A 25,023-nucleotide genomic window follows, 5' to 3' on the forward strand; every position below is an offset into this window, starting at 1 on the left:
GAAATCCCAGGGAAATACTCCAACCCAGAACCCTTCCCAGGCTCCTGGCCTTGGGAGATTGCCTTGACTGCCCCCAGTGTCCCCAGGGTATTCTGAGCATGGGGGAATGGACTGTCTCCGGAGGGCAGGTTATACTCCTGGCCAGTGTGCCTCTGGATGTGGCCAGGGCCACCTATTAGGGCCTCCCGGCAGGTACGAGGTGATGCAGTTCTGCTGGCTTCAGCCAGAACAGAGACCTACGGCTGAGGAGGTTCATCTGCTGCTGTCCTACTTGTGCGCCAAGGGCACCACGGAGCTGGAGGAGGAGTTCGAGCGGCGCTGGCGCTCCCTGCGGCCCGGGGGCAGCACGGGGCTGGGCTCAGGTTCCACAGTCCCGGCAGCTGCCGCATCTGAACTCACTGCTGCTTCATCTTTCCCGCTGCTGGAGCAGTTCACCAGTGACGGCTTCCACGTGGACAGCGACGACGTGCTGACAGTCACTGAGACGAGCCACGGCCTCAACTTCGAATACAAGTGGGAGGCTGGCTGTGGCGCTGAGGCTTACCCGCCCCCAGGCGCTGCTTTCAGCCCAGGTTCCGCAGCGCGCCTGCAGGAGCTGTGTGCACCCGACAGCTCGCCGCCGGGTGTGGTGCCGGTCCTCAGTGCCCACAGCCCCTCAGTGGGTAGCGAGTACTTCATCCGCCTGGAGGGGGCAGTGCCGGCTGCTGGCCATGACCCAGACTGTGCCGGCTGTGCTCCCAGCCCCCAAGCTGTGTCCGAGCAGGACAATAACTCTGAGGAGAGCACCGCTGCATCCCTTGTCATGGAGCCGCTTCTGGGCCACGCACCACCCACTGGGGGCCTGTGGGGCCCCTGCGACCATCATTCTCGAAGGAGGCAAGAGCCACCCTGCCCCTCACGCTCACCCTCTCCTGGGACCCCGATGTTGCCAGCTGAAGACATAGACTGGGGTGTAGCTACCTTCTGCCCACCCTTTTTTGATGACCCACTGGGCACATCTCCCTCTGGGAGTCCTGGGGCCCAGCCATCCCCCAGTGATGAGGAGCTGGAGGAGGGAAAGACTGGGAGGGCTGCTCAGTGTGGACACTGGAGCTCTAACATGTCTGCCAACAATAACAGTGGCAGCCGAGACCCAGAATCCTGGGATCCTGGCTATGTGAGCAGCTTCACAGACAGCTACAGGGACGACTGCTCCAGCTTAGAGCAGACCCCTCGGGCCTCCCCTGAGCTGGGCCATCCCCTGTCCCAGGAGGATTCCAGAGATTTTTTACCTGGGCTAGTAGCAGCTTCCCCTGGCCAGGAGCCAAGCCGTTGCTTCAACCTGCTCCCTCTGTGTCCTGCCAAAGGCCTGGCACCTGCTGCTTGCCTCGTCCCACCCCCCTGGACAGAGGCAGCTGTAGGTGGGGCTGAGAACCCCATTGTCGAACCCAAACTTGCCCAGGAGGCTGAGGGCTCTGCTGAACCCCAGCTACCCCTTCCTTCTGTCCCCTCCCCATCCCACGAAGGAGCCTCGCTTCCCTCGGAGGAGGCAAGCGCTCCTGACATCCAGCCTGCCTCTCCTACACCCGCTGCTGGCAGCTGGGTGACCGTCCCTGAGCCGGCCCCCACCCTGGATAGCAGCAGCAGTTCTCTGGGGCAAGAGGTACCCAGCAGCGAGGATGAAGACACAACCGAGGTTACGTCAGGAGTCTTCACCGACCTGTCCAGCGACGGCCCACACACGGAGAAGTCAGGCATAGTACCAGCCTTGCGCTGTCTGCAGAAGCAGGTGGGGACCCCTGACTCCCTGGACTCTCTGGACATCCCGTCCTCAGCCAGCGATGGCGGCTGTGAGGTCTTAAGCCCATCAGCTGCTGGCCCCGCTGGTGGGCAGCCCCGTGCCATGGACAGTGGCTATGATACAGAGAACTATGAGTCCCCTGAGTTTGTGCTCAAGGAGGCCCATGAGTCAAGTGAGCCTGAGGCCTTTGGGGAGCCAGCCTCAGAGGGTGAGAGCCCAGGGCCCGATACTCTGCTCTCTGTCTCCCTTGGTGACCTCAGCAGGAAGAACCCCTACCGAGACTCTGCCTACTTTTCAGACCTGGATGCTGAGTCCGAACCCAACTTTGGCCCTGAGAAGCACAGTGGGATCCAGGACTCCCAAAAGGAGCAAGACCTGAGGAGCCCACCTAGCCCAGGGCATGAGTCTGTGCAGGCTTTTCCTAGGCCTGAGGTGTCCAGCGAGGTGCTGCCCCCTCCACAGCAGTCAGAGGAGCCCATGCCAGAAGGCCCCGGGTTAGAGCCTCTTGAGGCTCAAGGCCCAGTTGAAGTGGAGCCCGTGCCGGGCCCAAGTCATTCCAAATGTCTCCTGTTGACCTCCGCTCCACTGAGCTCGGAAGGCAATGGCACGGAGTCCCAGGGTCCCCCAGGACCACTGTCAGGGCCAGCCCAGACGGGGCGGATGGGGAATCCTAGCACACCCAGATCCCCGCTCTGCCTGGCCCTGCCTGGCCACCCTGGGACTTCGGAGGGACGGCCAGAGGATGACGAGGACACCGAGGACAGTGAGGAGTCTGACGAGGAGCTCCGGTGCTACAGCGTCCAGGAGCCCAGTGAGGACAGTGAGGAGGAGCCACCAGCGGTGCCTGTGGTAGTGGCTGAGAGCCAGAGTGCCCGGAATCTACGCAGCCTGCTGAAGATGCCCAGCCTGCTGTCGGAGGCCTTCTGCGACGACCTGGAGCGCAAGAAGAAGGCTGTGTCCTTCTTTGATGACGTCACGGTCTACCTCTTTGACCAGGTGGGCTGCTACTTTGGGGATACACCGGGCTGGGAGAGGCAGGGCGGTCCAAGTCACGCTGCGGTTTGCCCCTCCAGGAGAGCCCCACCCGAGAGGCTGGGGAGCCCTTCCCCAGCACGAAGGAGTGTCCCACGTTCCTGGAGGGTAGCCCCGGCTCACCCAGTGCCACTGGCGTGCCACTGCAGGCTGGCCACTCGCCAGACAGCTCTGCTCCCGAACCAGGTGAGTCAGGTTTTGGGGGCCAGAGCGTGACATCACCGTCACGGGAGGTCTGGATTCAAAATGCGGTATTACTTTAAGTGGGGACTGGGGGGTGTCACACAACAAAAGTGACGCTCTGGTCTGACTTGCAGGCAGTAGGTTCGAATGGGATGGAGATTTCCCACTGGTGCCAGGCAAGGCTGCTTTGGTGACTGCGCTGGATCCTGCCGACCCTGTCCTGGTGGCGCCTCCCACGCCAGCTGCACCATTCTCACGCTTCACGGTGTCGCCCGCACCTCCCTCCCGCTTTTCCATCACACAAGTATCCGACTCAGATGCCCAGTCTATGGGAGGTATGAGTGTGGTGGGGGCTGAGGTGCAGCAGGGGGACACCGTGAATGGGTATCCATGAGGGGTGTGAGCAGGGGAGATTTGGTGGCCTCTGATCTGCTGGACATTGCCCTGTTAACAGTGTCTGTCCCCTGCTTCTGGGCAGACACTGTGTTCTGGCATAACTGACCTACTGCCTCCTGGGCCCAGGACCTATCCACCCTGCCTACTCTGCCCTCCATAGCAGGATGCTGGGCACCTGTTCTCAGGCTGACTGTAGACTCCTGAGACTTGCTAGAACATTCCCAGCATAGTGGTCTCTACTCCTGTCACCATCTATGGCTTATATCTGATATGAGGTTCTTGCCAGGAGTCTCTATGGGACTTTACCCAGGTGGTGGTACAACATAGTCCACCCTGTCAAGTTATGTGCCCCCTCCAACTGTCTACACCAGGGTAGGCTCCCATAGCCCACTCACGGTTCTGACCAGTCCTTCTGCCTGTTCCTCCCCTCTGGGTATCTCTTCCCCAGTTGTCCTGGCTGTGGTAGCCTTGAGGGAAGAACTCGTCACCCTCCCTTGTCCCTGGCATGGGGAAACAACTGCATGACTCTGACCACGCTTTCTTTGTTTGGGCCTCAGTTCCCATATGCACACAGACATGGGGAGCATTTGTTAAACATTGTCAGCTTTGGATCTGGGTTATATGGGGGAGATGAGTGGGTCCATCTCTCATCTAGACACAGGCCTACCACATTGAACAGGCCTGTCGCTGGGCCAGACACTTGTAGGGGTGGGTGAGTTTTGGTGTGTGAGAACCTTTGTCTGGTATCTCCCCGCATGCTCACAAAGCACCCCCTTTACCAGGCCCGGCAGCAGATGCTGAGGGCCGATGCACAAAGGCTTGAGACCCAGTAGTCCCACCCTTCGGAGGCTGGCGTCACTGGAGCCCCTGCCATCCTGCCCAGGCAGCAACAAGGATGGTGACCGGGAATGAATGGGGACCACCGGCACCCTACGGCATCATGGAGAAGCAGGTGGACGAGAGGCCTCTATCTAGCCCTGGACGTATTGGGCTGTGTACCTTCTCTGTGTCCTGGGTGGACGCCGGGGTTTGCTGCTAGCCCCTGGAGATACCTGTAGCCTAAGGGCCTATGGGTATCTGTAAGCATATATATATATACACACACACTCAAGAAGGGCCCCCTGGCCCTTAGGTGACTCTCTGCTCCTGGTAAGACTCCCAAGCCTCAGCCACTCTTCCTATATGGCTGTTGGTGGTGAACTGGCCTCAGGCCAGGACCAGGCAGTCCATGGGCCTGTATGCCCTTGTTGGCTAGGTCCTGCCATATGTTCAAAGAACACTTGGCCAGGTTTCAAGATGGCTTTAAGCCTGCAGGTCCCTTTTGGGTCCCCCCCACCTTTCTTACTGGGGTCTAGGTTTGCTCAGAGCAAGGTTGGACCTCTGGGCTCCAAGCCCTTATCTCAGATTTTCCGTGGCTATTTCCCCTTCACTGCCTCTGTGGAAGCCCTTCCCCACAGGGTCTGTCTGGATTGTTCTGGCCTAGGTCCTGCCCAGTAGCAGGGGCTTCCAGGCTGCAGCCGGACTGCCCCAGAGATGCCCTCTGCAGGGTAGTGTGGGCAGCTCTCCCTCGCAGAGCAGTGCCTGCCCCACACCCTGGTGGCTAGAGGAGAGGACCCTACAGCCACTGTGGGGCTCCTGCCTGCAGGCAGGGCTGGGAGAAAACAGGGCTGGGGTGGGCAGTACAGGGAGTATTTTTGTAACTTGCTGGAGTGAATGAAAGGGGGCGATTCTAAGTTATTGTTGCCAAAGACGTGTATACCTTTGCTTTGGGGGTGGGGGCAATGTTTTCTTTTTTGTTTTTGTTTCGTTTCGTTTTGTTTTGTTTTGTTTTTAGTTTGAGGCTTAGGATGCTGGTGCAATGATTTTCTTGTTCCTTGTTTTTTAAGAGAAACCAAGCTAAGAAAAACAAAAACAAAAACAAACAGCCTCCTGCTCAGTGTTTTCTTTTGGGGATCTGTAGCTAACACCCTGGTGGATGGTAAATGGGGAACTCAGCTGTCACCTCTGCCCTTTTGCCCCACATGCCAGGTGGGGCCCCTCCAACCCTCTCCTGCCCCTCGAGAGGGCTCTCATGAAAGGGGACCTCCCAGATCAGCCACCTGCCTAGCTTCTAGCACATCCTGAGTCCGGCAACTGTGGAGTGGGAGACAGGAGACTGGCAACAGGACTCCCGTGCTCCCTACTCTGCCCATCCTGGGGCTAGCCTGTGCCTATGTGGTGGGTGCTTCCAGAGGATTTCTTGGGGAAACTGATAGCGGAGGTCTACCTGGGTCTAACCTGCATCCTACAACTTCTGTCATCAACCGAGCTCGTCACACTGCTGCCTCTGAGCACAGACCTGACTGGGATTTAGAGAGAGAGAGAGAGAGAGATCCTGTGTCTTAGTTGAAGCAGGGAGACAGCTGGAGAACTGGGCTGGGGCCGGCTCTCCCTACGCACAGTAGCACGGCTGTGCTCATGATAAACCATGCTTATATAGTCAGTTATGCCCTCCCCACCTCCCTGTTCCTGGTCATACTACCAGGCTAACAGATCACCCACTGCACACGGGTGGGCACATGTTTATTGACCAGACACGTGTGAGCTAAAAAAGTTTAAAAATCAGCAAGGGAACCAACTCCCTTCCCTACAAGCAGACAGAATGTCCTCCTCTGTGTCCAGAGGCTCTTGAGTTTCCAGTTAGGATCAGAGATCCCTGTCGCCCACGTGCTGACCCCTCTGTTGGGGCATCGACCTCTTGAGGCAGCCACCTCACCAGGAACACCTGGGATCCAGCCCAGGCTGGGCCTTGATGCTAGGGCGTGGGTCAAGGCGGTCTTCTCCGGATGTCCGTGGTTACCCTCAGCTGGTGGGTGGGGACAGGGTGTCAGTGCCGAGAAGCCCCATCAGCTGAGCAGAGGGGCTGATCTGTCATTGGTCACTGTTGGTTTCAGATGGACGTTGGCAAAGGGATTCCTGGGAAAAGAAGAGCAGTTTCAGTTTGGGCTGGTGCCCCGGGTAAGCTGTGTCACCAGGCTGCTCCTGGGACCTCCACCGCTACAGCCATGTGATGGCCCGCTCTTGAAACTGGGGTTGGAGCTGGGTGTTGTCTCAAGACCTATTAGTCCCAGCACAGTTACCCACTGTCACCTTACATGCTCCAGGCAAGGAGCAGAGTGGGCACGATGATGAGGACTAGCTGTTCCCTTCCCAACCTGCGGTGGGTGACCCCGTGCTTAAGGAAGGCTCGCTGTGGTTTGTAAGCTCCCACTCCCTTAGGCTGAGTCCAAGGAGAGCACATGGCCCAGTAGGTCACACACACCAGCCCAGGCATGCAGGGTGCCACGGGAGGCACACTGTAGACACGCAGACATGACAGACATGAGGCGCATGTGCCCTGACTCCACGGGCAGGGGACAGACACTGGGGCCGCTGCCTTGGCCAAATGGCCATTTCCTTTGCCGAGGGACTGGCCACCCCTGGGGCCATAGCTGATAACACAAACATGACTCAAGACAAGACGTAGCAATGGAACGGATGGGCACAGACGGGCTGCACCAGCCCAGCCCTCCCAGCAGCCTGTTTTGCTGTCCCTGTTAGGCTTGGGAGGACCCACTCCAGTGGAACAGCACAGGGCAGCAGGTGGGAAGGGCCAGGCAGCTCCACGGTGACAGCACAGATGGCACGTGGACATGGGGACTCGCAAGGCACAAGACTGCACTTCTAGGGAAGCGTGCTCGGCTCCACGGCCATTACCTGCGATGGGGTCACCTCTGGCCCTGGAGGGTTCTCGGAAGCCCGGGGGGCTGGTGGTAGGCCCAGGGTGGGCTAGCAGGCTGTCTGCTCAGGCTCCCCAAGAAGACCTACATAGGTAGAGTCTCACCCTACATTCTCCTGAAGATGATGTTATCTAAAAGTCTGAAACACTCGGACTGTGAGGTTGTAAAGGTGAAGCTCAGGGAAGAGGCACAGGTCCCTGACTGTCTCCTCCTCCCAGGTGGTGTCTGTGGCTCCACTGCTGTTCCCGAGAGCCAGAGATTAAGGGCCGCCATCTGCTATGCCTGCGGCTTGAGCTCCGCCCCAGGCCAGGCTACACCTCTCTCCGCTCTATGCTGATGGCTGCAGTCCCTCATGGTGGGATGTTGCCCTGTGAGATACAGACCCTGGCCACTGCAGTGAGGGCACTAGCTGCAGCCTCTACCATGGGCTGCCCTTGGCCCACTCCAGAGTCTACAGAAGGGCTCCCAAAGCTGGCGAGGGTAGCAGCTCTGGGGAGACTTGGAATAAGTGCAGTCTTCCTGTTGAGGGAATGGGATACCACAGAGCAACTAGGTTGCCCCTGGTAACAGGGCAGAATGGCTGAGATATCTGCAGAACATGCCTCACTCCTGCTGCGCTTGGCTCACACAGTTACTCACCGAACCTATTACTGGCTAGGACCAGAATGAAAGTTCAGACCGAGAGGGCCCTACCCAAGAGGCTCTGAAACATTTTCTTTTCTCCCCCTCACAAAGTCTTGGGGCCATTTGGAGCACAAAGAACCATCTACAGATACCAAAGCCACTGCAAAGTTTCGCTCTGTACATGTTCCCGTCAGCAGAACCTGGGGACACATTTTCCTTCTACAGACAGCCAGCCAGACTAGTGAGATTAACCTGAAGGGGACATGGCCAGCATGTGGTGTGCCGGGCACAGCCTATCACCAGGAGTGGGAGGACTCGACAAGGGAAGCCTCACCAACTGGGGAACGGAGGACCAGGCATCCAGGAATGACCAGTGGCATTCATGCAGGATGGACTTGGCAGCACGGTGGGACACCGGCTGGGTAGTGGAGCCTGCGTCAGTTTCCTCCCTGGCTTTGTAGTCATCTATGAACAATGCTGTGACCAGAGCCCAGAGAGGCCGGGCTCCCTGCAGCGGTCGGTCCAGCCTGCCCTCGACATCTCATGGTTCACTGTTCCCCCATCAGTCGTGGAACGAGACCCCACGGAGGACCTGTGCACAACTGTGGGTTTCCATTTCTCCTACCTACACAGGGCTGGGGTACCCCCAGAACTAAGCCAAAGGTGGTGGCAGCTCTCCTGCAGGCATGAATTCAGGGCGGACACCCTTTCCCTCCCTTCACTAGGTGAGCTGGAAGGGACAGGAGCTGCGTGGGGCATGCAGCACTGTGCTCAGCTAGCAGACCCACTCTGCCTCTGCCCACCACACCCACGTCTCAGTCCCAGCACACACAAGAGACCTGGTCCCCAGAAGAGGCTACACCAGCCTCCTTGAGCCTTTTCTCATGGTTCATAACTGGTTTAGTGGGACCCAGTGGGCAGTGAGGTAGGGGTCTGCCAGGCTTGGGCAGGAGGTGCAGGCCTCCCAGAGAACGTCTTGGATGTAGAGACAGAGACAGGAGAAGGTGGCCGGCTCAGAGTCAGCCAAGGACACTTCATTCTCTGCAAACTTTAGCGGAACTTTACTCCAGAACTCACGTTCCGGATACCCAGGAAGGCAGCAGGGAGAGTTCTGGCTGAACATGGGCTGGGGTACATCACTGTGACTATCGGGGAGATAATGACCACTCTTGCAAAGGGACACAGGTCCTGGCTTCTCATGACACCCGCTCCATGGTGTGGGAAGGGAATAAAAGCCCCTTGCACTGTGGTGGACAATGTCCAGCAGTGCCCTCCTCCCTCCCTGCCCCAAGTGCTCTATGTTGGCCCACGTCTGCAGCACCAAGGGAAAAGCAGCCTGGTCAGTGTCATGTGGGAGGTTGAGGAACCAGAAGAGGGAAGATCTGATGGCGCAGGGCCACCTGACCCAGGCTCTGTTTGGCTGTGGTACTCAACGGCTGGACTCGTGACCAACACCCATGGCATCCCACATGAATACCCAGGTACGTGCTATGTCACCCTTTGATGGTGAGGAACCACCCTGTAGGGTAGAAGAGAACAGATCTAGGCCAGCCCCATATTCCGCAGGGAAGGCAGCGATGGGGCAGAGTTAGAACCACAAGCCTCCAGGAGAAGGAAGGTAGGTGAACCACAAGCCTGAGGAGGGAACCGGTAGAAGGAAGGCCCACGCCCGGAGCAAGGCATCTCAGCAGACTCCCAAGCCCTGCCCAGGCCCAGACCCCTCCTGTGGAGGCTGTCCTGACTCAGGCCAGAGAGGGTCTAGCCATAGCCATTACAGATGCAGACAGATGGGCAGAAGACCAGGGCAACTTACTAACTCTAGTCAGGGGCAGCTCAAAATCTGGCCACTTCGACATCCGCGCTGTAAGGAAACACAAGGCTTATTGGTAAAGCTAGAGTAGCCGACAATGTCCACGGATGGACACCAGGAGGCAGAAGGCCAGGCAGGATGGACGACCGATGGGGTAGGTGCAGGCTGCTAGGAAGGGGCCTACGATCCTTGAGCACACAACTCTCTGCTGGGCAGAGAAGGGGGACTAAAGGGCTCACTCTTGCTGCACCGAGCCCCTCTAGGCCCTGCTCTCTCAGCCGGGGTGGCGGGCCACCTGGGTATCATCATCAGAGTCAGCTGGGCTTGCACTGTCTGCAAGCCTAGACTGGTCTCCGCAATGACCTGGGATGATCTGCGGGTGAGCTAAGAGACTGAAGATGGGCTGCAAGTCGGGGTGCCCTGAGGCGTGGCTTGGCCTGCACAGCCCCAGTGCATGCCAGAGAGCTGGAAGGAGGCACCAAACCAGCTCAGTGCAGTAAATAAAGCCTTTATTCCAACAGTTGACGCAGTACAGGCACAGGTCAGATTAAAAAAAAGGAGAGGAAAAAGGAAAAAAATATTTTTAGCACTTTACATCTTCTTACAAGTTTGCTGTTTTGTGTCTACATTCATCCATTGCACATGGAATCCCCTGGATTTGAAATCTTTTAGCAAAATTAGAACAACACAAAGTTCTTTACACAGGTCCAGGCTCTGGCTGTGTTTTCCTTAAATATAAAACAGGGTCTGTCTGTGTCTGAGCTGCTGCTGCTGTCAGACTGGACCAGCCACGCCCTAGTCCTCAGCAGGCTTGCTGGGTTTTGCTAACCACATCAGAGGTGCGTCCGCGGCTTCCCAGGGGCTTCTGCCAGCTGTAGGGCTGAGCCCACTGGGCCTTGGGCTCCGCTGCCCAGAATTCAGTGTGTGAAGAGACAAAACCAGTAGCCACTGAGTCCAGTGTGCCTGTTTCTAAAGTTACCAAGACACACAAAAGATGAGAGTGCTTAGGAGGGACTGGGCCGGAGCCTGCTTCTCCCCCCGGCCCTGACAGGCTGGCCGAACCCTCTGCAGCCCGGGCGCAACAGGTAGCCACGACTCTCTCAAAGGCTGGTTATAGAAACGATTCCCCAAAAGTGTGTGTGTGTGGACGGGTGGGTGGGCTTGGTCTTGAGGTCTTTGGAATGTTCGCATGTGGCCGGGCAGCACCTGCTCTGGCCGCCAGCTCCCACCAGGGCACTGCATGAGGTAACGCCACCCTGTGTCGGGACGCCGCACTCTGCTCTACGTTCGCCTGCCCAGCAGTATCTGCCGAGGAAGAAGCCTAGTGCCTGGCTTGTGGGGTGGGCAGGGCCTGGCTGGGGCTGTAGCCTCCATCACAGGAGTGGCCAGCTTCCTCAGGAGGCTCCCAAGTGCCTATGCCTCTTTTCCTGGTGCAGCCCTTAGAAGGGGCCTGAGGCAGGTCAAGGCCCCTGGGCTTGATCCCCCCCAGGACCCTAAGTCCTGTCCTGTTCTAGAAGACGCCAGCACTCTGGGGGTGATGCAGAATAACAGTACGTACACCGGAGTCCATGCATATCTGTTTTTTGTTTTTAGGAAAAAAATAGTCCTTTTTCCTGTTTTTCTTTTTTCTTTTCTTTTTTTTTTTTCTTTTTTTAAGATTTTTTTTTTTCTTCAAACTCTAGCCCTGGCTCATGGCCAGCCTTAGAAAAGGGATGTGTGTCGTGAACACCACAGGGCTAGGGCAGCAGGTGAGGACGCTGCTTTGCCACTCAGCCAGCAGGCCCCCACCTGGCAGTTAATGCTCAAGGTTGGGGACACTTGCTGGGGGCGTGAGCGCAGGGGCGCAGGGAGCAGCACCATGGACCCTGGGGGATTTCAGAGTCTGGGATCACCAACCAAAAGGCAGGAGCGGGTGGGAAAGAAAACAACCCAAGAACAAACCAACGAGAGCTGAGGAGGGAAACCGATGGAGACTGGGGGGCGCTCTTCAGAGCAGCTGCCTGGGGTCAGCGTCCTCACACTGTGGACACCAGCGTGCCACTGCCACTGTGGAACAAAGCACAGGACAGCTGCCCAGACGCATGCCCACTGCCGGCCAGGGGCAGCAGGCCCGCCCGCCACCCGGCAGAGCCCTGGCCAGCCAGCAGCCAGGCTGCCTGGCCTCTGGGACGATGATGAACCCAGAACAAGACTGTGCTCAGCGGGCAGCCACTGCAGCCCTTGGGGAGGTCCTACCTGGATCTAGGGAGAAAAGGCCTCGAGGTGGGCTGACAACCCTCCCCAACCCTGCCCTGCCTGCTGGGATGAACGGAGCAGGCCAAGACACCAAGACCCAGCAGGATGGAGAAGGGGCTCACTCCACTCAGAAAGGAGCAGAGCAGGAGCCCAGTTCGGGCAGGTGGGTCCAACTCTGGTAGCAGGATTAGGGTCAAGCTTCCGGTTCTCAGAGTAAGAAAAGCCAGGCCCCAAGGGAGAGGTTACCCCAACCACACCTGTGGCTACCCACCCAGTCCCAAAGAAGCCTGAAGCCTCTTACCTGCTCACAGACCGTGCCCCGTAGTCATCCAGACCCTGGGGGACAAAGGCAAGGCAGTCAAGTTCGGCACCAGAGACCACAAACCAAAGGCTGACTGATTGACACCGTGTGCCTAGTACAGTTCCCATAAAGATGGCCCTGCCCCTCTTGAGGTCTAGGTTGGGCTCCCCAGGAGTCACTGGTTGGGGAGCTCTCCAGAGACTATGGTGACCTGGATGTGGTGACCTCTCACATTTCCTACGTGGCCAGGGCAGACTGGACCATGTGTGCTTTCTGTACATAACAGGCAATCCATTTTATGATTTCACTTTAAATGCCTCCTCCAACCAATGCTGCCCAGAGGCTGGCCTGTGCCCATGTCCACAACTCCAACCAGGTGAGACTGGACACCACTGCCACCACCAGCTCCAGTGTGGCTCTGACCCAGCCAAGGATCACTACAATCTAGACCTCCTTAGACTCATCCCCCGATCACACTCGCACTGCCTGAACCGTGGGCTCCCTGGAGGCAGCACTTCCAAAGCTTCACCACCCCTCTAGGTCAGGATGGGTATAGCCAAAGGGAGGGTCTTGCCTGCCTCCTATGAGTGCACATGCTTGGCTCATACAGTCACCAGGACCCCTCAGATACTGGGACACCATGATGGTCCTCAGGTGGCCCAAGACACTGTCTGTCTGTCTGTCTGTCTGTCTGTCTCTTCTCCCTCTCCAGGCAGAGGCCCTGCCCTAGGACTAGAGTCAAAGACAAACTGCTGTCCCTTCTGCCCCAAGGGGAGAACAGACCCATATCCTTCACATTTGAGTCCCAGGTCTACAGGAGTCAGTCTTCGCCCCATAGCTCTGTCCTACACTCAAAGTCCAACTGAACTCCGACACTCTGAGTACTTTGTCAGGAGTTTGCCAGGGACTCTCCCCAGGGCCTAAGGCCTTAATCAGTCATCTATGGCTTCACACTGACTAAAAAGCTCTGGGCAGCAGCAGGTCATGCTACCAGTTGGATGTGACCAAGCACCCTGCTGCTGCTAGGAATAGGGTTTCTGATTTCCTTGGCCCTGGGCAATAATGGGTATTCAGGATGACCCACAGGCCAGCTGTGCCCGAGTCCCCAACCCCACCTAGCAGACAGGTAGTGAGTAGCTCCAGTCTGGTAGGGTGTGAGGCTAAAAACCGCAAGTCATGGAGCCTCTGCCACAAGCCTGTCAGCCACACCCATGTTCCCTCTATGCAGATCCATCCAAGCCCCAGGACTCACCTGAGAGAAGGCAGGAACTGCCACACTGTAGGGTCTTTGCTTGAAAGTCCCAGCTGTCTGGCTGGGGAATGCCCGGGAGGATGTGCCGTAGTCAGGAGGAGGGAGGGCCAGGTCATCCTTGTCCAGGAGGTTGCCTGTGCTGCTGCTCTTACCCTGCTGCAGGCTGTGGGGTCGAGAGGCTCAGTGGCTGGCCACAGTATAGCACATCTGGAGATGCTCAATCTCCTTCCCCATGCCTCACTCACCCCATCGGGCTGCTGTCGGCAGCCAGTGAAATATAGGTATTTCTGTCTAACCTCCCTGCCGGGTTCCTGAGCTGCACATACAGAAGCACCAGGAGGAAACTGTCAAATTCTGGCTGCTGAATCCCTGGCACAGGGTCCCTCCAACGCTCCACAGTAGGCAGTACAGCCCAATCATGATGGGCTGGCTAACAACTGTCCCGCATTCCACCTGCATTCTTCCCAGCATTCCCGGGGCTCTTAGGACCCACCTCCCACCCCCTTCCACACTGTCTCAAGCATGCAGCAGGGCCTATGAGATGGCTCTGAGGGGAAAGAACTGGAAATACTGCCCAGTTTTGTGCCCAGGGGTCTCAGTCCTCGCCTGTATGCTCACCTCATGTGCAACCTGTCACTTCCGTCGCTGTCCAGGACCCGAGTGTAGGAGAAGGGGAACCAGCCCCGCCTAGAAGGAAGGACCTAGGTGAGAGTCCAGGTTCCATTGCATAGGCCCTCCAGATGCATGACAGGACCCCTGTCAGACCCCGAGCCTCCCCAGCTCCCCAGCCTGCCCTGATCCATATGAGGAAGAACAGGTGCTCATGTTCCAGAGCCCAACAGTGTGGCTGGGGCCCAGTACCAAGGCTGAGGCAGTCCAGCTGCCCTGCCTGGTGGTCATGGTCTGACAACCTGTACCTCACCTGACACAGCCCACTACCCTGATGGTCATAGCTCCAAGACCAGGAGACCACTGGGACGGAGGCAAGTATGAGCTCCTCTCCTCCAGGGTCCTTTCTGAGGCTCCCTGATCAGCATGTGGCTGCCGCTGGGCCACAGCAAAGCTCGGTTCATACCTCATCTTGTCCACAGCTGCTTAGCCACACATGTGCCTGAGACTCAGCTAGACAAGAACTACTGGGACTTTTCTTGTGGGGGGATATGGGGTGCCTCCAGGTAGCACCAAGATTGGGCTGTTCACTCTGTGTCTTGTAATAGGTGTTAAGTTAGGCAAAGCTGGTGACCCTGAGACTTAGTGACATTGCTGAAGACTATTCAAACCTATAGGAGAGTTTGCTGTGTGTGTTTGGGGTGGGGGCGGAGGTCAAGTCTGCTCTGCCAGGGAAACCACAGGCCCCTATCTTGGAAATAGTCAAGTGTGCCACAGTGAATATGCATTTAGAACACTGTGCCTGTGCCAAAGAATGGTCAAGCACCGGGAGACAGAAGTAGTAGCCAGCGGCTTGGCTGCTATAAAGATTGGCTGGTAGGGGAAAGGCCGAGGTGTGTGCCATCATGCCTTCCTGGTCTCTCCTGCTCAGGTTTCCCGCAAGGAGACCCTGTGACCAGGCTAGCACACCTGAGTGCCGCCACTCCCTCCCTTGTGTTTGCTTCAGACTCTGTCTCTGTGGGTGGGTGCTCACATCTTGGTCTTCTCGCTCTCGCCATAGTGCCAGCCGTCTCGGGCCTCGGGCACTAGCAGCGTGATGAGGTCGCCCTCCTTGAAGCTCAGCAGAGTGCTATTGTCGCCGGCCGCGTGGGAGAAAATGGCCTTGACCCGCATGCGGCCGTTACGTTCTAGGCCGGCTGCCATGGAGCTTGACCGTGGCAGTGTCTTGTTCTCAGCTGCCGAGACAACGGGTGTGTGTGAGAGCGCAGTCCATGGTAGGTGGGGCCGGGACGCAGGTATTAACAACAGTCGTGGAGCAAACACGGGAGCTGCCCATGATCAGCTGAAGCCCCTCCACCCTCTGGCCCATCTGTCTGCTGAAGACAGGGTCCTGGTCTCATTCCACCGTGCCACACTCCCAGTCGATACACGCTACATGCTCACACATGCGTTACGTGTCCAGGCACATACCACTAACAGGTATTTGTAGACATGCACATAGGCATATGCACACATATACCATGCAGAAACTCGGTGTTTGTATATATACCTACATACATACTCGCACAGTCATGTGCACGCACACGCACTCACAAGCCTTGGTTTCTCAGACTAGCGCCCTCAGGCCCTTACTGGTGGCATAGCTGTTCTTCGGGGTCACGCTCTTGCGCACGGGGAGTGTGTTGGAGTACGAGTCGCTCAGCTTGCTTTGAGACTGCGGGGGAGACAGGGATTTGGGCTGGGCAGCCTTTCGGTCGGCCCAGGGGTTGTAGTCCTCGCTGTCCGCGCCTGCGACGCCATTCATGACAGGTACATTCTCCTGAGCAGACATCCGCTGGAGGGAGAGGCAGGGGCAGGGCGTCGCTGGGAGCCAGCAGGGGCCTGGGCTCAGCGCATTGGGCTTTCCTTCTGGAGAACATGCTAGCACCCAGAGCAGAGAGAGCACCCGCCCCCTATGCTTCTAAAGGCCCAGGACTCACCCCCACGAACGGGGCCAGTTCCGGCGGCACTGGCAAGGGCTTGGCCCCGGGAATGGGGTCTGAGATGACCAGGTTGGACTTGGAGGCTGACAGGGCACTTGGAAGGATGGAGCCATTGCTGTTGGCCATCTGCTGCATCAGCTGGGCAGCACGGTCTGGGATCTTGTTGGGGTCAGCACAGGCTTGCTGCCACAAAGGCAGCTTCTGGGCTAGCAACTCCTTGCCCTGGAGTGGAAGACACAGGATGAGAAGGGTGTGAGGAGCAGTGCAGGGTCCTACTGTGGGGCACAGTCCACAAGTGTCTCCCTGAGTATCAACTGTCTCCCTGAGTATCAACCCTTGTGTGTCTGTGGCCTTGCCTGGCCCCAGGGTTGTTCTTTATCAAGGGTTCTTCAACCTGAGGCCTTGCATCTCGAAAAGGGAGACTTGCTAAAGAGTGTGCACTTATATGCTAGGTCGCTGAGAGAACACAGGATGAGATCAGACCAAGGAGGCCATGTTTTGGTAGTGCTTCCCAGTGGTCTACAGAATAAAGAAATGGATAAGCTTGCATGGCCAGTCCCAGGATTGGCAGCTCCTTTGTGGACACAACTGCAAGGAAGGAACCAACTGGCAGGTGAGAGAAGGGTTAAAATTGGAGATGGGACAGAGCCATCGAGGCATGGTCAGGCCGGGAGACTGGAGATGTACAAAGGTGACCTCTGTTGGACCTGCTTGCCACTTGGATCTATGGGGAAGAGCTTAGCTTGCCTCTGGGGCACATGAAGGTCTGTCTGAGGCACAGACTAATCCCATGAGCACAGAGTGCACACAGGGAGCTGGGTGGTATTGGCACACACCTTTAATCCCAGCATTCAGAGGCAGAGTCAGGCCGATCCCTGAGTTCAAGACCAGTCTGGTCTACAGAGTGAGTTCCAGGACAACCAGGGCTACAGAGAGAAACCCTGTCTCTGCCCCCTTCCCCCACAAAAATGTTCACAGGATGAGGGAGCACAGACATGCACAGAGTTCTACTTTTAGGGTCTTGTGTCTGTTTGAGTTAAGTCAAAGGCCTGAATGGGCACTGCAGCTGTGCCTGGCATCTGAGCACAGGTAAGGCAGCCTGTGCCCCTGCTAGCCACTGGCCAGTGGGTCTGTAGTGCTGCAGAGGGTCGTGAGACGGCCATCAGGACCTGTCTTCAGTGCCTGTATGCAGCAGCATGGCCAGCTGCCTATACAGGGAGGTCAGAGCTCTTCCTCCCAGACCTGACACAACGCTGGTCCCCACTAGTGGGCACACGCTGCTGCCAGCTCACAGCTCTGTGCAGGCAAGGGTACCCAGTCAGTCAAACGACCAGGAAGCAGTAACCTTACCAGGTGAGAAAGAAGCCTCTGGGCTTCTGTTTTCTTGATATCAAAGGCCCCGAGGACCAGAGCAGAGCTTCTAGCTTATGTGTGTGAGCACACATGACAGTGGGAAGGACACATGTCAGTGTGTATGGTACCAGTCTCCTGACCACCTTCACTCACAAGGACATGAACATGGTCTTCATGGTTGGCTGCGATGACTGATTATATCTACGCTCTTGAATATTCCAGACACAATCTGACCCCACCTCAGCTCCTACAGATGCTGTGAATGATAGGGTTCCACTCACCCCAACGTGTTTCCAGCAAGAGTCTACCATCAGAGTCTTCCCTACCCCTGTGGTTATGTGAGCCTTCTGAATGTCCTACCCCAAGCCACACAAGCAGGGCTCATGGCAGACCATCCTGGAGTTTGCAGCTCTTCATAAAAGCTTTCTTTGTTCTGCAAGGATGGGCCAGGTTCTGGAATGTGGCACTTCCCAGGAAGTGTGTGTGTGTGTGTGTGTGTGTGTGTCCTGTGGTGGAAGAAGGCAGAGAGAGCAAGCATGGGGGAGGTGTCCAATAGGTAGCACTCACTAGACTTAATGGAAGGAGGCTGGTCTCTTAGGGGTCATGGATGAACCAGGAACGGTGGAGTCAATGAACACCAGAAAAAGTGGGGGCAAGGGAGGACTCAGAGGACACCATGTGACCAGGTCTGGGCTGAGAAGTGAACGGGAGGGACTTGGGAGCTGAGCAGGACCCACAGCTGCGTAGGTATGACATGGGATGAGTGGCCAGTTACATGGGGGCAGCCACACTATGGTGGCAGCTACTTATTAGACATTACGGCAGGAAGGTCCAGACATCTGGTGACAAGGCCCGGCCTTAGAGGCTAGAAGTCACCAGTATGACAGCCTGTAGACCCACGAGCCCATGAGCTACCAGATGTTTAGATGGCATAGTCAGGATTGCGGGAAGAGCCAGGGGGCTGTGCCACTCCCTCCCTAACATCAGTCTAGACCTTGGCTGGAGCAGAAAAGCCAATGGTGATTTAAGAATTCCCAAAGTCCACTCCTGGACTCTTCTCAGCAGACAGTCTCCTAAAACATCCAGCAGTTCCTAATGTAGGTCTTTAAAATGTCATGCCCTTTGACCTGGCAATTCTTCTATAGAACTCTGTTCCTCAGTCTGAGGTGTACAGGATGCCCATGCCCAGTCTGGGAGCTCAGACACTCACACACAATCTGGGTCCATTGACAACGAGTTCCCGCCTGCAAACGGGGCCGGCTGCACTGAGCAGGAAGGCCGGTGGCCTGCAGTGTTAGCTCACCTTGGAGTGGTAGGCAGCGGAGTTCTTGGCCACCGCACATTGCTTTTCCACCAGGAAGCAGAACCTCCTGCGCTCCTCAGTGAGTGCTGTCTTGTAGCCGTCAGACACGTAGTTCTCCAGCTCGCCCTGCTTGTTGCTGATGGCATCGATGTACTGGGGGCAGGACACAGAGGGAATAGGCCAGTGAGCAGAAGGCAGATCTTGCCTGGGTTTAGGCAACATACGCAGCCATCTCTGCAGGCCGCTCTTTGCACGCCTGCCAGTGGTGCCCAGGATCTTTGTCCCGAGGACAACCTAGGTGGAAGATCTCCAGGCTAATGAACGTGCACCTGGGAGGGAAGTGTGCACATGGAGCCAGAAATCAACACTGGGGTTTTCCTTGATCACTTTCTACTGAAGCAGGGTCTCTCTCAGAACCCGGAGCGCATGGAACCTAGAGCTCCCTAACTCTATTAGCCTAGCTTGCCCGGGAGCCCATCTCCACCTCCCGAGTGCGGGGACAACAGGTACCTGCTGCCAGGCTTGCCTGACACTTATGTGGGTGCCAGGGATCAGAACTGTGATCCTTACACTTCTGTGGCAAGTGCTTTATCCATTGAGCCATCTCCCCAGTCCCCATACAAATATATTTTTGAGAAAGGGTCTCCATGTAGGCAGGCTAGCTTTGAACTATAAAACTTAGTTATGCCCTGAGCATGAGGTAGTCTTCCTGTCTCTGCCTGCCATGCGGGATTACAAGCATGTGCCACCAATCCCAGCATTCCTTGGACTTTTCCCTGAGAAGGGGAAGGTAAGGCACTGGTGGTGGCCATCCCTTCCAGGCTTCAGCTGCATGTAGCACAGAAATGGCAGAGTGGGGGCTCCATAAACCACAGGGCAGTTCTGAGGTTCATGCCACCTAGAGTTTCTCTTGCCTCAGAGTCTCAGCTCCAGCAGATACAGAATGGTCTCAAGAGATACTGACTGAGGAGACTCAGGGAAGCCTGCTGCTGGAGAGAGACCACAGGCACCCACCATGGAGGAAGTGGAGAGCGGGACAGGTGAGCAAGCCTTAGACTGTTCCAATGGAATACCATACGCAGGCGAAGAGAGGCCTTCATCAAAGACACAGGTCACTGACCCTGGGACAGTGCGTGCCTGGTGGGGTCCTCACAGAGTGTGAGCTGGGAATGACCTCACCTTTCCATCTGGGTTATTTGCGTTTCACCTGGGTATCCGATCTGGGTGGTTTTGTAAGCCGCCCCCAGTCCTCAGATACTCTGGGCTCAGGAGAGACATGTGCTCAAATGCTTCTGTAGAACTCTGAGAGCACTGTCCTCCCCAAATCCTGTCTAAGGACTCAGTCCCTCTGAAGTCCCTCAGGTCACAGGTATGTCTTTGGCCACCAACAGCTGTCTTGAGCTTTCAGGGGGAAACATAACCTACCCAGGAAGGTTCTTGTCAAAAAGTTCAAGACCAGTGCAAACCTCCAGACCTGACTACCTACTCTGAATGTGCCAAGACAGAGAGGTAGGGAAGTCCAGAGAGTCCAGGGAGGCCAACTTCATTGGGACCAGGGAGAAGGTGGTATCAGGTGACATTTGGCAGTTGACTGGGGATAGTCACAGACTGTAAAGATAGAGATTTGGGGGACAGATGGAGGTGCTGACACACAGCATGAAGACAGGCGCTCTAGACTGGAAGTGTAGAGCTCGCTGGTAGGCATCTGCACAGCACAAGAGTGAGGTGTAGTGCGGCACTCCTGTATTCCCAGCACTCCTGAAGGTCTCCTCCGCTATACAGGGAATGAGCCTACCCTAGGATACCTGAGACCTTGTCACTTTTAAACCGTCCAACCTAGGGAAACGCTCCTGCCTCTGAGCTGCTCACTTACTGATGATAGTGGTGACTTGTATCAGTTATATGTAGTTCACAATTTGGAAGAGAACCTCATCAATAGATATAAACCATCCACACCAAAGGAAACTACTGGACGGAGCCGTGCTGCAAGGCTGTCGCCTTAGACAGAAAATCAGAAAAGCGGCAGTTTGGGAGAACAACTGGGACACCGGGGTCCGCGCCCCAGGTCAGAGGCACGTGAGAGTGGCAAGCACGCCCACCATGCTCAGCTCTCCTGGGGCTTTTCCTGAGAAGGGGAAGGCACAGGCACCAGTAGCAGGTTGGCCCAAGGCTTTGTCTCTGGAAGGAGTGTGCCTATCCCTCTAACTTCTCTCCTCCATGACCCCCTCCAGGACACCAGGCTGGAGGAGTACACACCAAGGCCCCGTGGCAGTGTGTGGCACTTGGTTTCAGGGCTAAAGTCTACTGTGATAATCAAACTACCCAAATGCCTCTTCACATCCAGGTATGGGCAAAATTTTTCTGCTACGAAACCTCTCTAGTGCATCTCCTGCACCCACCCCTGCCAGGCTGAACCCCCAGCGCCTGAAGCAGAGTGCTCAGCCGGCCGGCCATGCGGCCCAGGAGCGGCTGCTGCAGAAGTGCGTCCTAACGTGGCCGCCTTCCAGCAGGGGGCAGGCCTGAGCTGCCAGGGCGCTCACAGCTGACTCACAACCACCTCGGAGCTCTGACTCAGCGTGGGTGGGCGGCTGAGCTGTGGGCGGCAGAGGGGGTTGGAGCAGGCTGTTCCCTTAGCATCTCCCCACACAAGGCTCAGCTGGAGGGACAGAAGAGGGGAAGCCCAGCTGGGTGGGGGCTGGTCTTCACCGAGGCTATTGGTGCAATTTACCAACTCTGCTTACCAGCCAGCACCGAGCTCTCCAAGGTCAAGGCCTGCCAAACTCACACCCTTGCCACCAAACCCACAGATTGCTGCTTCTGCTCCTGCAGCTCCACACTAAACTCCAGACCTCTCCATTGCCAGGACCAGCCTGAGAAGTCCTGAGAATGGGTCTTGGTCCTCTAAGGGGCAGCAGGGCCCAGCCTTCTCTTATTGTAACAAGAGAAGTCAAAATACCAGGTGAGAGTGACTTTCCAGCCTGCCAGTGGGTTCTGCTGTTGTGATGGGGGGGGGGGGCATTACCTCCTCCCTCTCTGATCCTCCTCTCTCTCCTCCACAGCGCCAAGTACTTTTCCTCTGGTTATGCAACATGCGCCTACCAGGGCTTCCTGCTCCCTGAACCTCCCCTGCACTCCAGGGTCCTCTGGGAAGTAGGGGGTGGGGCATGAGCCTTGTTGCCCCCACAGGAGCTGTGCTGGGAGGACTCCAGGGAGTCTTGGAGGAGGCTCAGCCTGGGTGTGAGCTCCTTCCCAAGCTTAAGGGAAGAATGGTGGGATGAGAGCAGCCATGTACTGGGTCAGGAAGGAGTGGGCCACTCTCCAGGAGAGGGACACACCTGCCTGTCATCAAGGGCTTAGCAATGGCCTCCCGCGCGTCCCACTCATCCATCCCAGGTCATCAACTGTCTGGGACTGGGGCACTCCGGCCTTCAGGGTTGAACTAGGTTGTGAATAGTTCCTCCTATGACTTGACCTCTGACACAGGGATATGAATGGACAGACACACACACAGACACACACAGACACACACAGACACACACAGACACACACACACACACACACACACACACACACACACACACACACACACACACACACACACAGAGCTTGGTGGCCAGCTAAGAAACAACCAAAGCCTGGAGGATAGCTAGGGTGGATCCTTGGGCCACTGCCCTCTTCCAGAGACTTCTCAAGGACAGCAGCAGTCAAAGGGGCTCAGCAGCAGTCTGAGGTGCTGTGAGAGGGGAGAGGAGAAGGTGCCGATGATAATCTGCACTGTTTCACCATCCTGGGACTTCAGAAAGGAGGCACCACTTAGAACGGTCACCTAGGACATCAGTATAAACCAGGCCACAAGGCCCCCTGGGCCTCCTTGCCCTGAGAACAGCACCTTCCAAACGGAGGCCTGAGGCCTGCCCACCAGCAGCAGTTTCTGGGTTTGTAGGCTGCGCACTACCTTTCAGCTCCCTGGGGTACAGGGCACCGTGTGGGGCCCGGCCTCATTAGCAGGGCCTGGAAGCCTGTGAGTTAGGAGGGCATGGTGTCTTAGGTTTAAGATTCCCATTTACTTACGCACCCCTAGGAATAATGTCACCTCACAGGTTATACTGGGCACCTAGGGGTGGTCCGTGAAAAGGAGGGGGCAGAACATCAGAGCAGGGCACTTACAGGGATTGCTAAAGGTCCCCAGCTGGGAGGCAGGAGGAGCCCCGGACCACGTACCAGCCTGGTCTGGCATCGCCAGCTTCAGTCTGACCTGGGAGAAGGCAAGCCTCGGGCATCCGGGAGAAGGTTGGTCCTAAGGCTTCGGGCAGCAGCACAGCGAAGCCTGCCAGTGACATGTGGCTGCCACTCTGTCTAGGAATAACAACCGACTTTCCTGACCTCCTTTTCCAGGCCACTGAGTCCTCAGACAGCCCACAGCTTTACCAGGAAGATCCTGGAAATCTGGACCGAGTGAAGTGTCCCCATAAAAGGAGGCAGCAGCAAGGGCAGGGATGGCGGTGTAAGCCCTACAGGTGTCCAGGCTCCTCATCAGTGAGGAAGGGAGCAGAGCCCCCCAGTGTGGTGTGACCGCTACACTTGCTGGGAAGCAGGGTATAGAACATGACCTGAGCCTGCACTGCCAATAGCTTGGCATCAGGCCATTTAAAATGGCATTAAGCCTGTCCCCCAGTGGCCAGGTTCCTGCTGTCCCCACCCACCCCACATTGCCTCACAGCTCCTTGCTTAGCTGGGTGCTATGGAGACGGCACTATAGAAACGCCCAACTGAAAGCATTTAAGACCCACAGAAACAACGCTCCCACTTAGTCACCCAGCAGAACAGCCCTGTAATCTGAGAAGACAGAAGTGATTGGAAAGTGTGTCTCCTCTGCTCCAGAGCCAGCCGGTGACTCAGGGCGGGGAAGGATGTTTTGGAAAAATCTGAAGCTGCTGTGGTTCACCCTAATCCACTGACCACTGAGGCTTTCCCACGACTGTCAAACCCCTGGGCTGCCCAAGGTCCCCTACAGCTTATGAATGAGTTCCCGAGGCTCGGTCCCACTCTTAACACTGTGGATCGAGACTCCCAAGGAGACAACTCAGAAGCCCTGGGTTGTTCTGGGAGGGAGGGAGGGAGGGAGCAGCGAGAACCTGAAGTTCCATGTTGTCTGAAGCCACTGGGGCCCTGAAGCCAAGGAAGGGTCTGGCACCAGGGAAATGCAGGAGATAGCAGATGTTGCCCATGGTGGACAGGGTTGGTGCTTCCATGCTCAAAGGCTGGCAGATGGCAGGACTGGCTATTCCACCTTACAGGGAGCACTGCTATAGACCAAAATGTCCCCGAAAGTTAATGTGTCAGAAACTCAATCTTCAAACCATCTGCCAGTGGAAGCAGGCGGAATGAAGGCCTGCCTCTGGGAGTTCCCTAGAGCTAGGTGTGGCTATGGGTGTCCCCAGGGCAGCAGGAGCAGCTTTGTAAGAACAGGACCTGGCAGTCTTCCTCATGTGACCATGTGAGGCCTGACTGGAGGCCAGGCCTGCACTTGGTTGTCTCTGAGATCCAGAGCTAACAAGACCTTCCGCCCTGTGTGCTGGGGTGAGGGCACAGTGCCTGCACCACATCACACTCTGGGCGGGCCAGCCTCTGCTATTATATGCTGTGAGGATCTCAGCCACGGTTATTTTGTGTTTGCTTTGTTAATTACACAGCCCTTTAAATAGAATGAATCGTTCCCTTCTCTCAGGCCCCGAGAACAGGCAAACCCCACAAAGGGACACAAATGATGATTCCAGAGGTGCCAAAGCCATCGGAGCGGCCCCTGTGTCATGGTGAACAGACCCCAGCTATCTACACCCAGAAATCCTCGTGAGAGTACGGTGGGCACGCCATCACCACCTTCTAAGGCAGGCACCTACCTAGGGCATGGACCAGTTCCTTTTTTAAAACAGCTAGCTTCCCCTTTCATGTCATCTCAGGGAGGACGGAGGACAGCTAGCTGTCCTGCACAGCGTACCTGGCATGCTCTCTGCCAACAGTAGGACCATGTGCAGACGGTGGGTCAGGCGGAGCCTTCCAGGGCCTCCCACTGGGCCACATCGGTTTCAGAGTGGTCTCGACTGTGGTGAGGCCTGCCTACCCACTCCCAGTTGCTTTTCTCTGAGCTTTTGCTCTTTGGGGCTTCAGCATGAAGCTGTGCCTCAGCTGCCTCTCCCTTAGAACCCAGAGTGAGCACAAGGGCAGGGAAAGGCAAACTGCTCTCCAAGCCCAAACGTACCTAAGGTCATCACACTGGCAGACCCCCTCTTTCTACGTCTCCTAATCCCCCCTTCCTCACACTCGCTACTCTGGAGGGTGAGGGCCGGCTAAGGGGGGAGATGGCAAGTCACACAGCAGGAAGAGCAAAGGCAGTGTCACACTCTC

At 56.7% G+C, this 25,023-nt stretch overlaps 2 protein-coding genes across 7 annotated transcripts in view; one reads left to right on the forward strand and one right to left on the reverse strand.

Moving 5' to 3' along the window:
• Positions 1–5,313, forward strand: part of Aatk (apoptosis associated tyrosine kinase) — a 38,987-nt gene extending 33,674 nt beyond the window's left edge. For both annotated transcript variants that reach the window (XM_032913475.1, XM_032913476.1), the window contains exons 11-14: positions 193–2,776; positions 2,854–2,998; positions 3,130–3,330; positions 4,174–5,313. In XM_032913475.1, the coding sequence (XP_032769366.1) occupies positions 193–2,776; positions 2,854–2,998; positions 3,130–3,330; positions 4,174–4,214 (2,971 nt within the window). In that variant the 3' untranslated portion in view covers positions 4,215–5,313. The remainder of the gene's footprint in view (positions 1–192; positions 2,777–2,853; positions 2,999–3,129; positions 3,331–4,173) is intronic.
• A 623-nt stretch (positions 5,314–5,936) lies between these two features.
• Positions 5,937–25,023, reverse strand: part of Baiap2 (BAR/IMD domain containing adaptor protein 2) — a 65,686-nt gene continuing 46,599 nt past the window's right edge. The window contains exons 7-15 of one of the 5 annotated variants that reach the window (XM_032913480.1): positions 18,619–18,771; positions 15,960–16,184; positions 15,613–15,814; positions 15,014–15,215; positions 13,990–14,058; positions 13,372–13,534; positions 12,120–12,154; positions 9,587–9,634; positions 5,937–6,346 (exon numbers count right to left, since the gene is read on the reverse strand). In XM_032913480.1, the coding sequence (XP_032769371.1) occupies positions 9,607–9,634; positions 12,120–12,154; positions 13,372–13,534; positions 13,990–14,058; positions 15,014–15,215; positions 15,613–15,814; positions 15,960–16,184; positions 18,619–18,771 (1,077 nt within the window). In that variant the 3' untranslated portion in view covers positions 5,937–6,346; positions 9,587–9,606. Of the gene's footprint in view, positions 6,347–9,586; positions 9,635–10,075; positions 11,630–12,119; positions 12,155–13,371; positions 13,535–13,989; positions 14,059–15,013; positions 15,216–15,612; positions 15,815–15,959; positions 16,185–18,618; positions 18,772–25,023 lie in introns of those variants that run through there. The other 4 variants (XM_032913481.1, XM_032913478.1, XM_032913482.1 and 1 more) reach the window with 4 other exon arrangements.

This window comes from Rattus rattus, chromosome 9, assembly GCF_011064425.1.
Source record: "Rattus rattus isolate New Zealand chromosome 9, Rrattus_CSIRO_v1, whole genome shotgun sequence".
NCBI classification, from domain to species: Eukaryota; Metazoa; Chordata; class Mammalia; order Rodentia; family Muridae; genus Rattus; species Rattus rattus.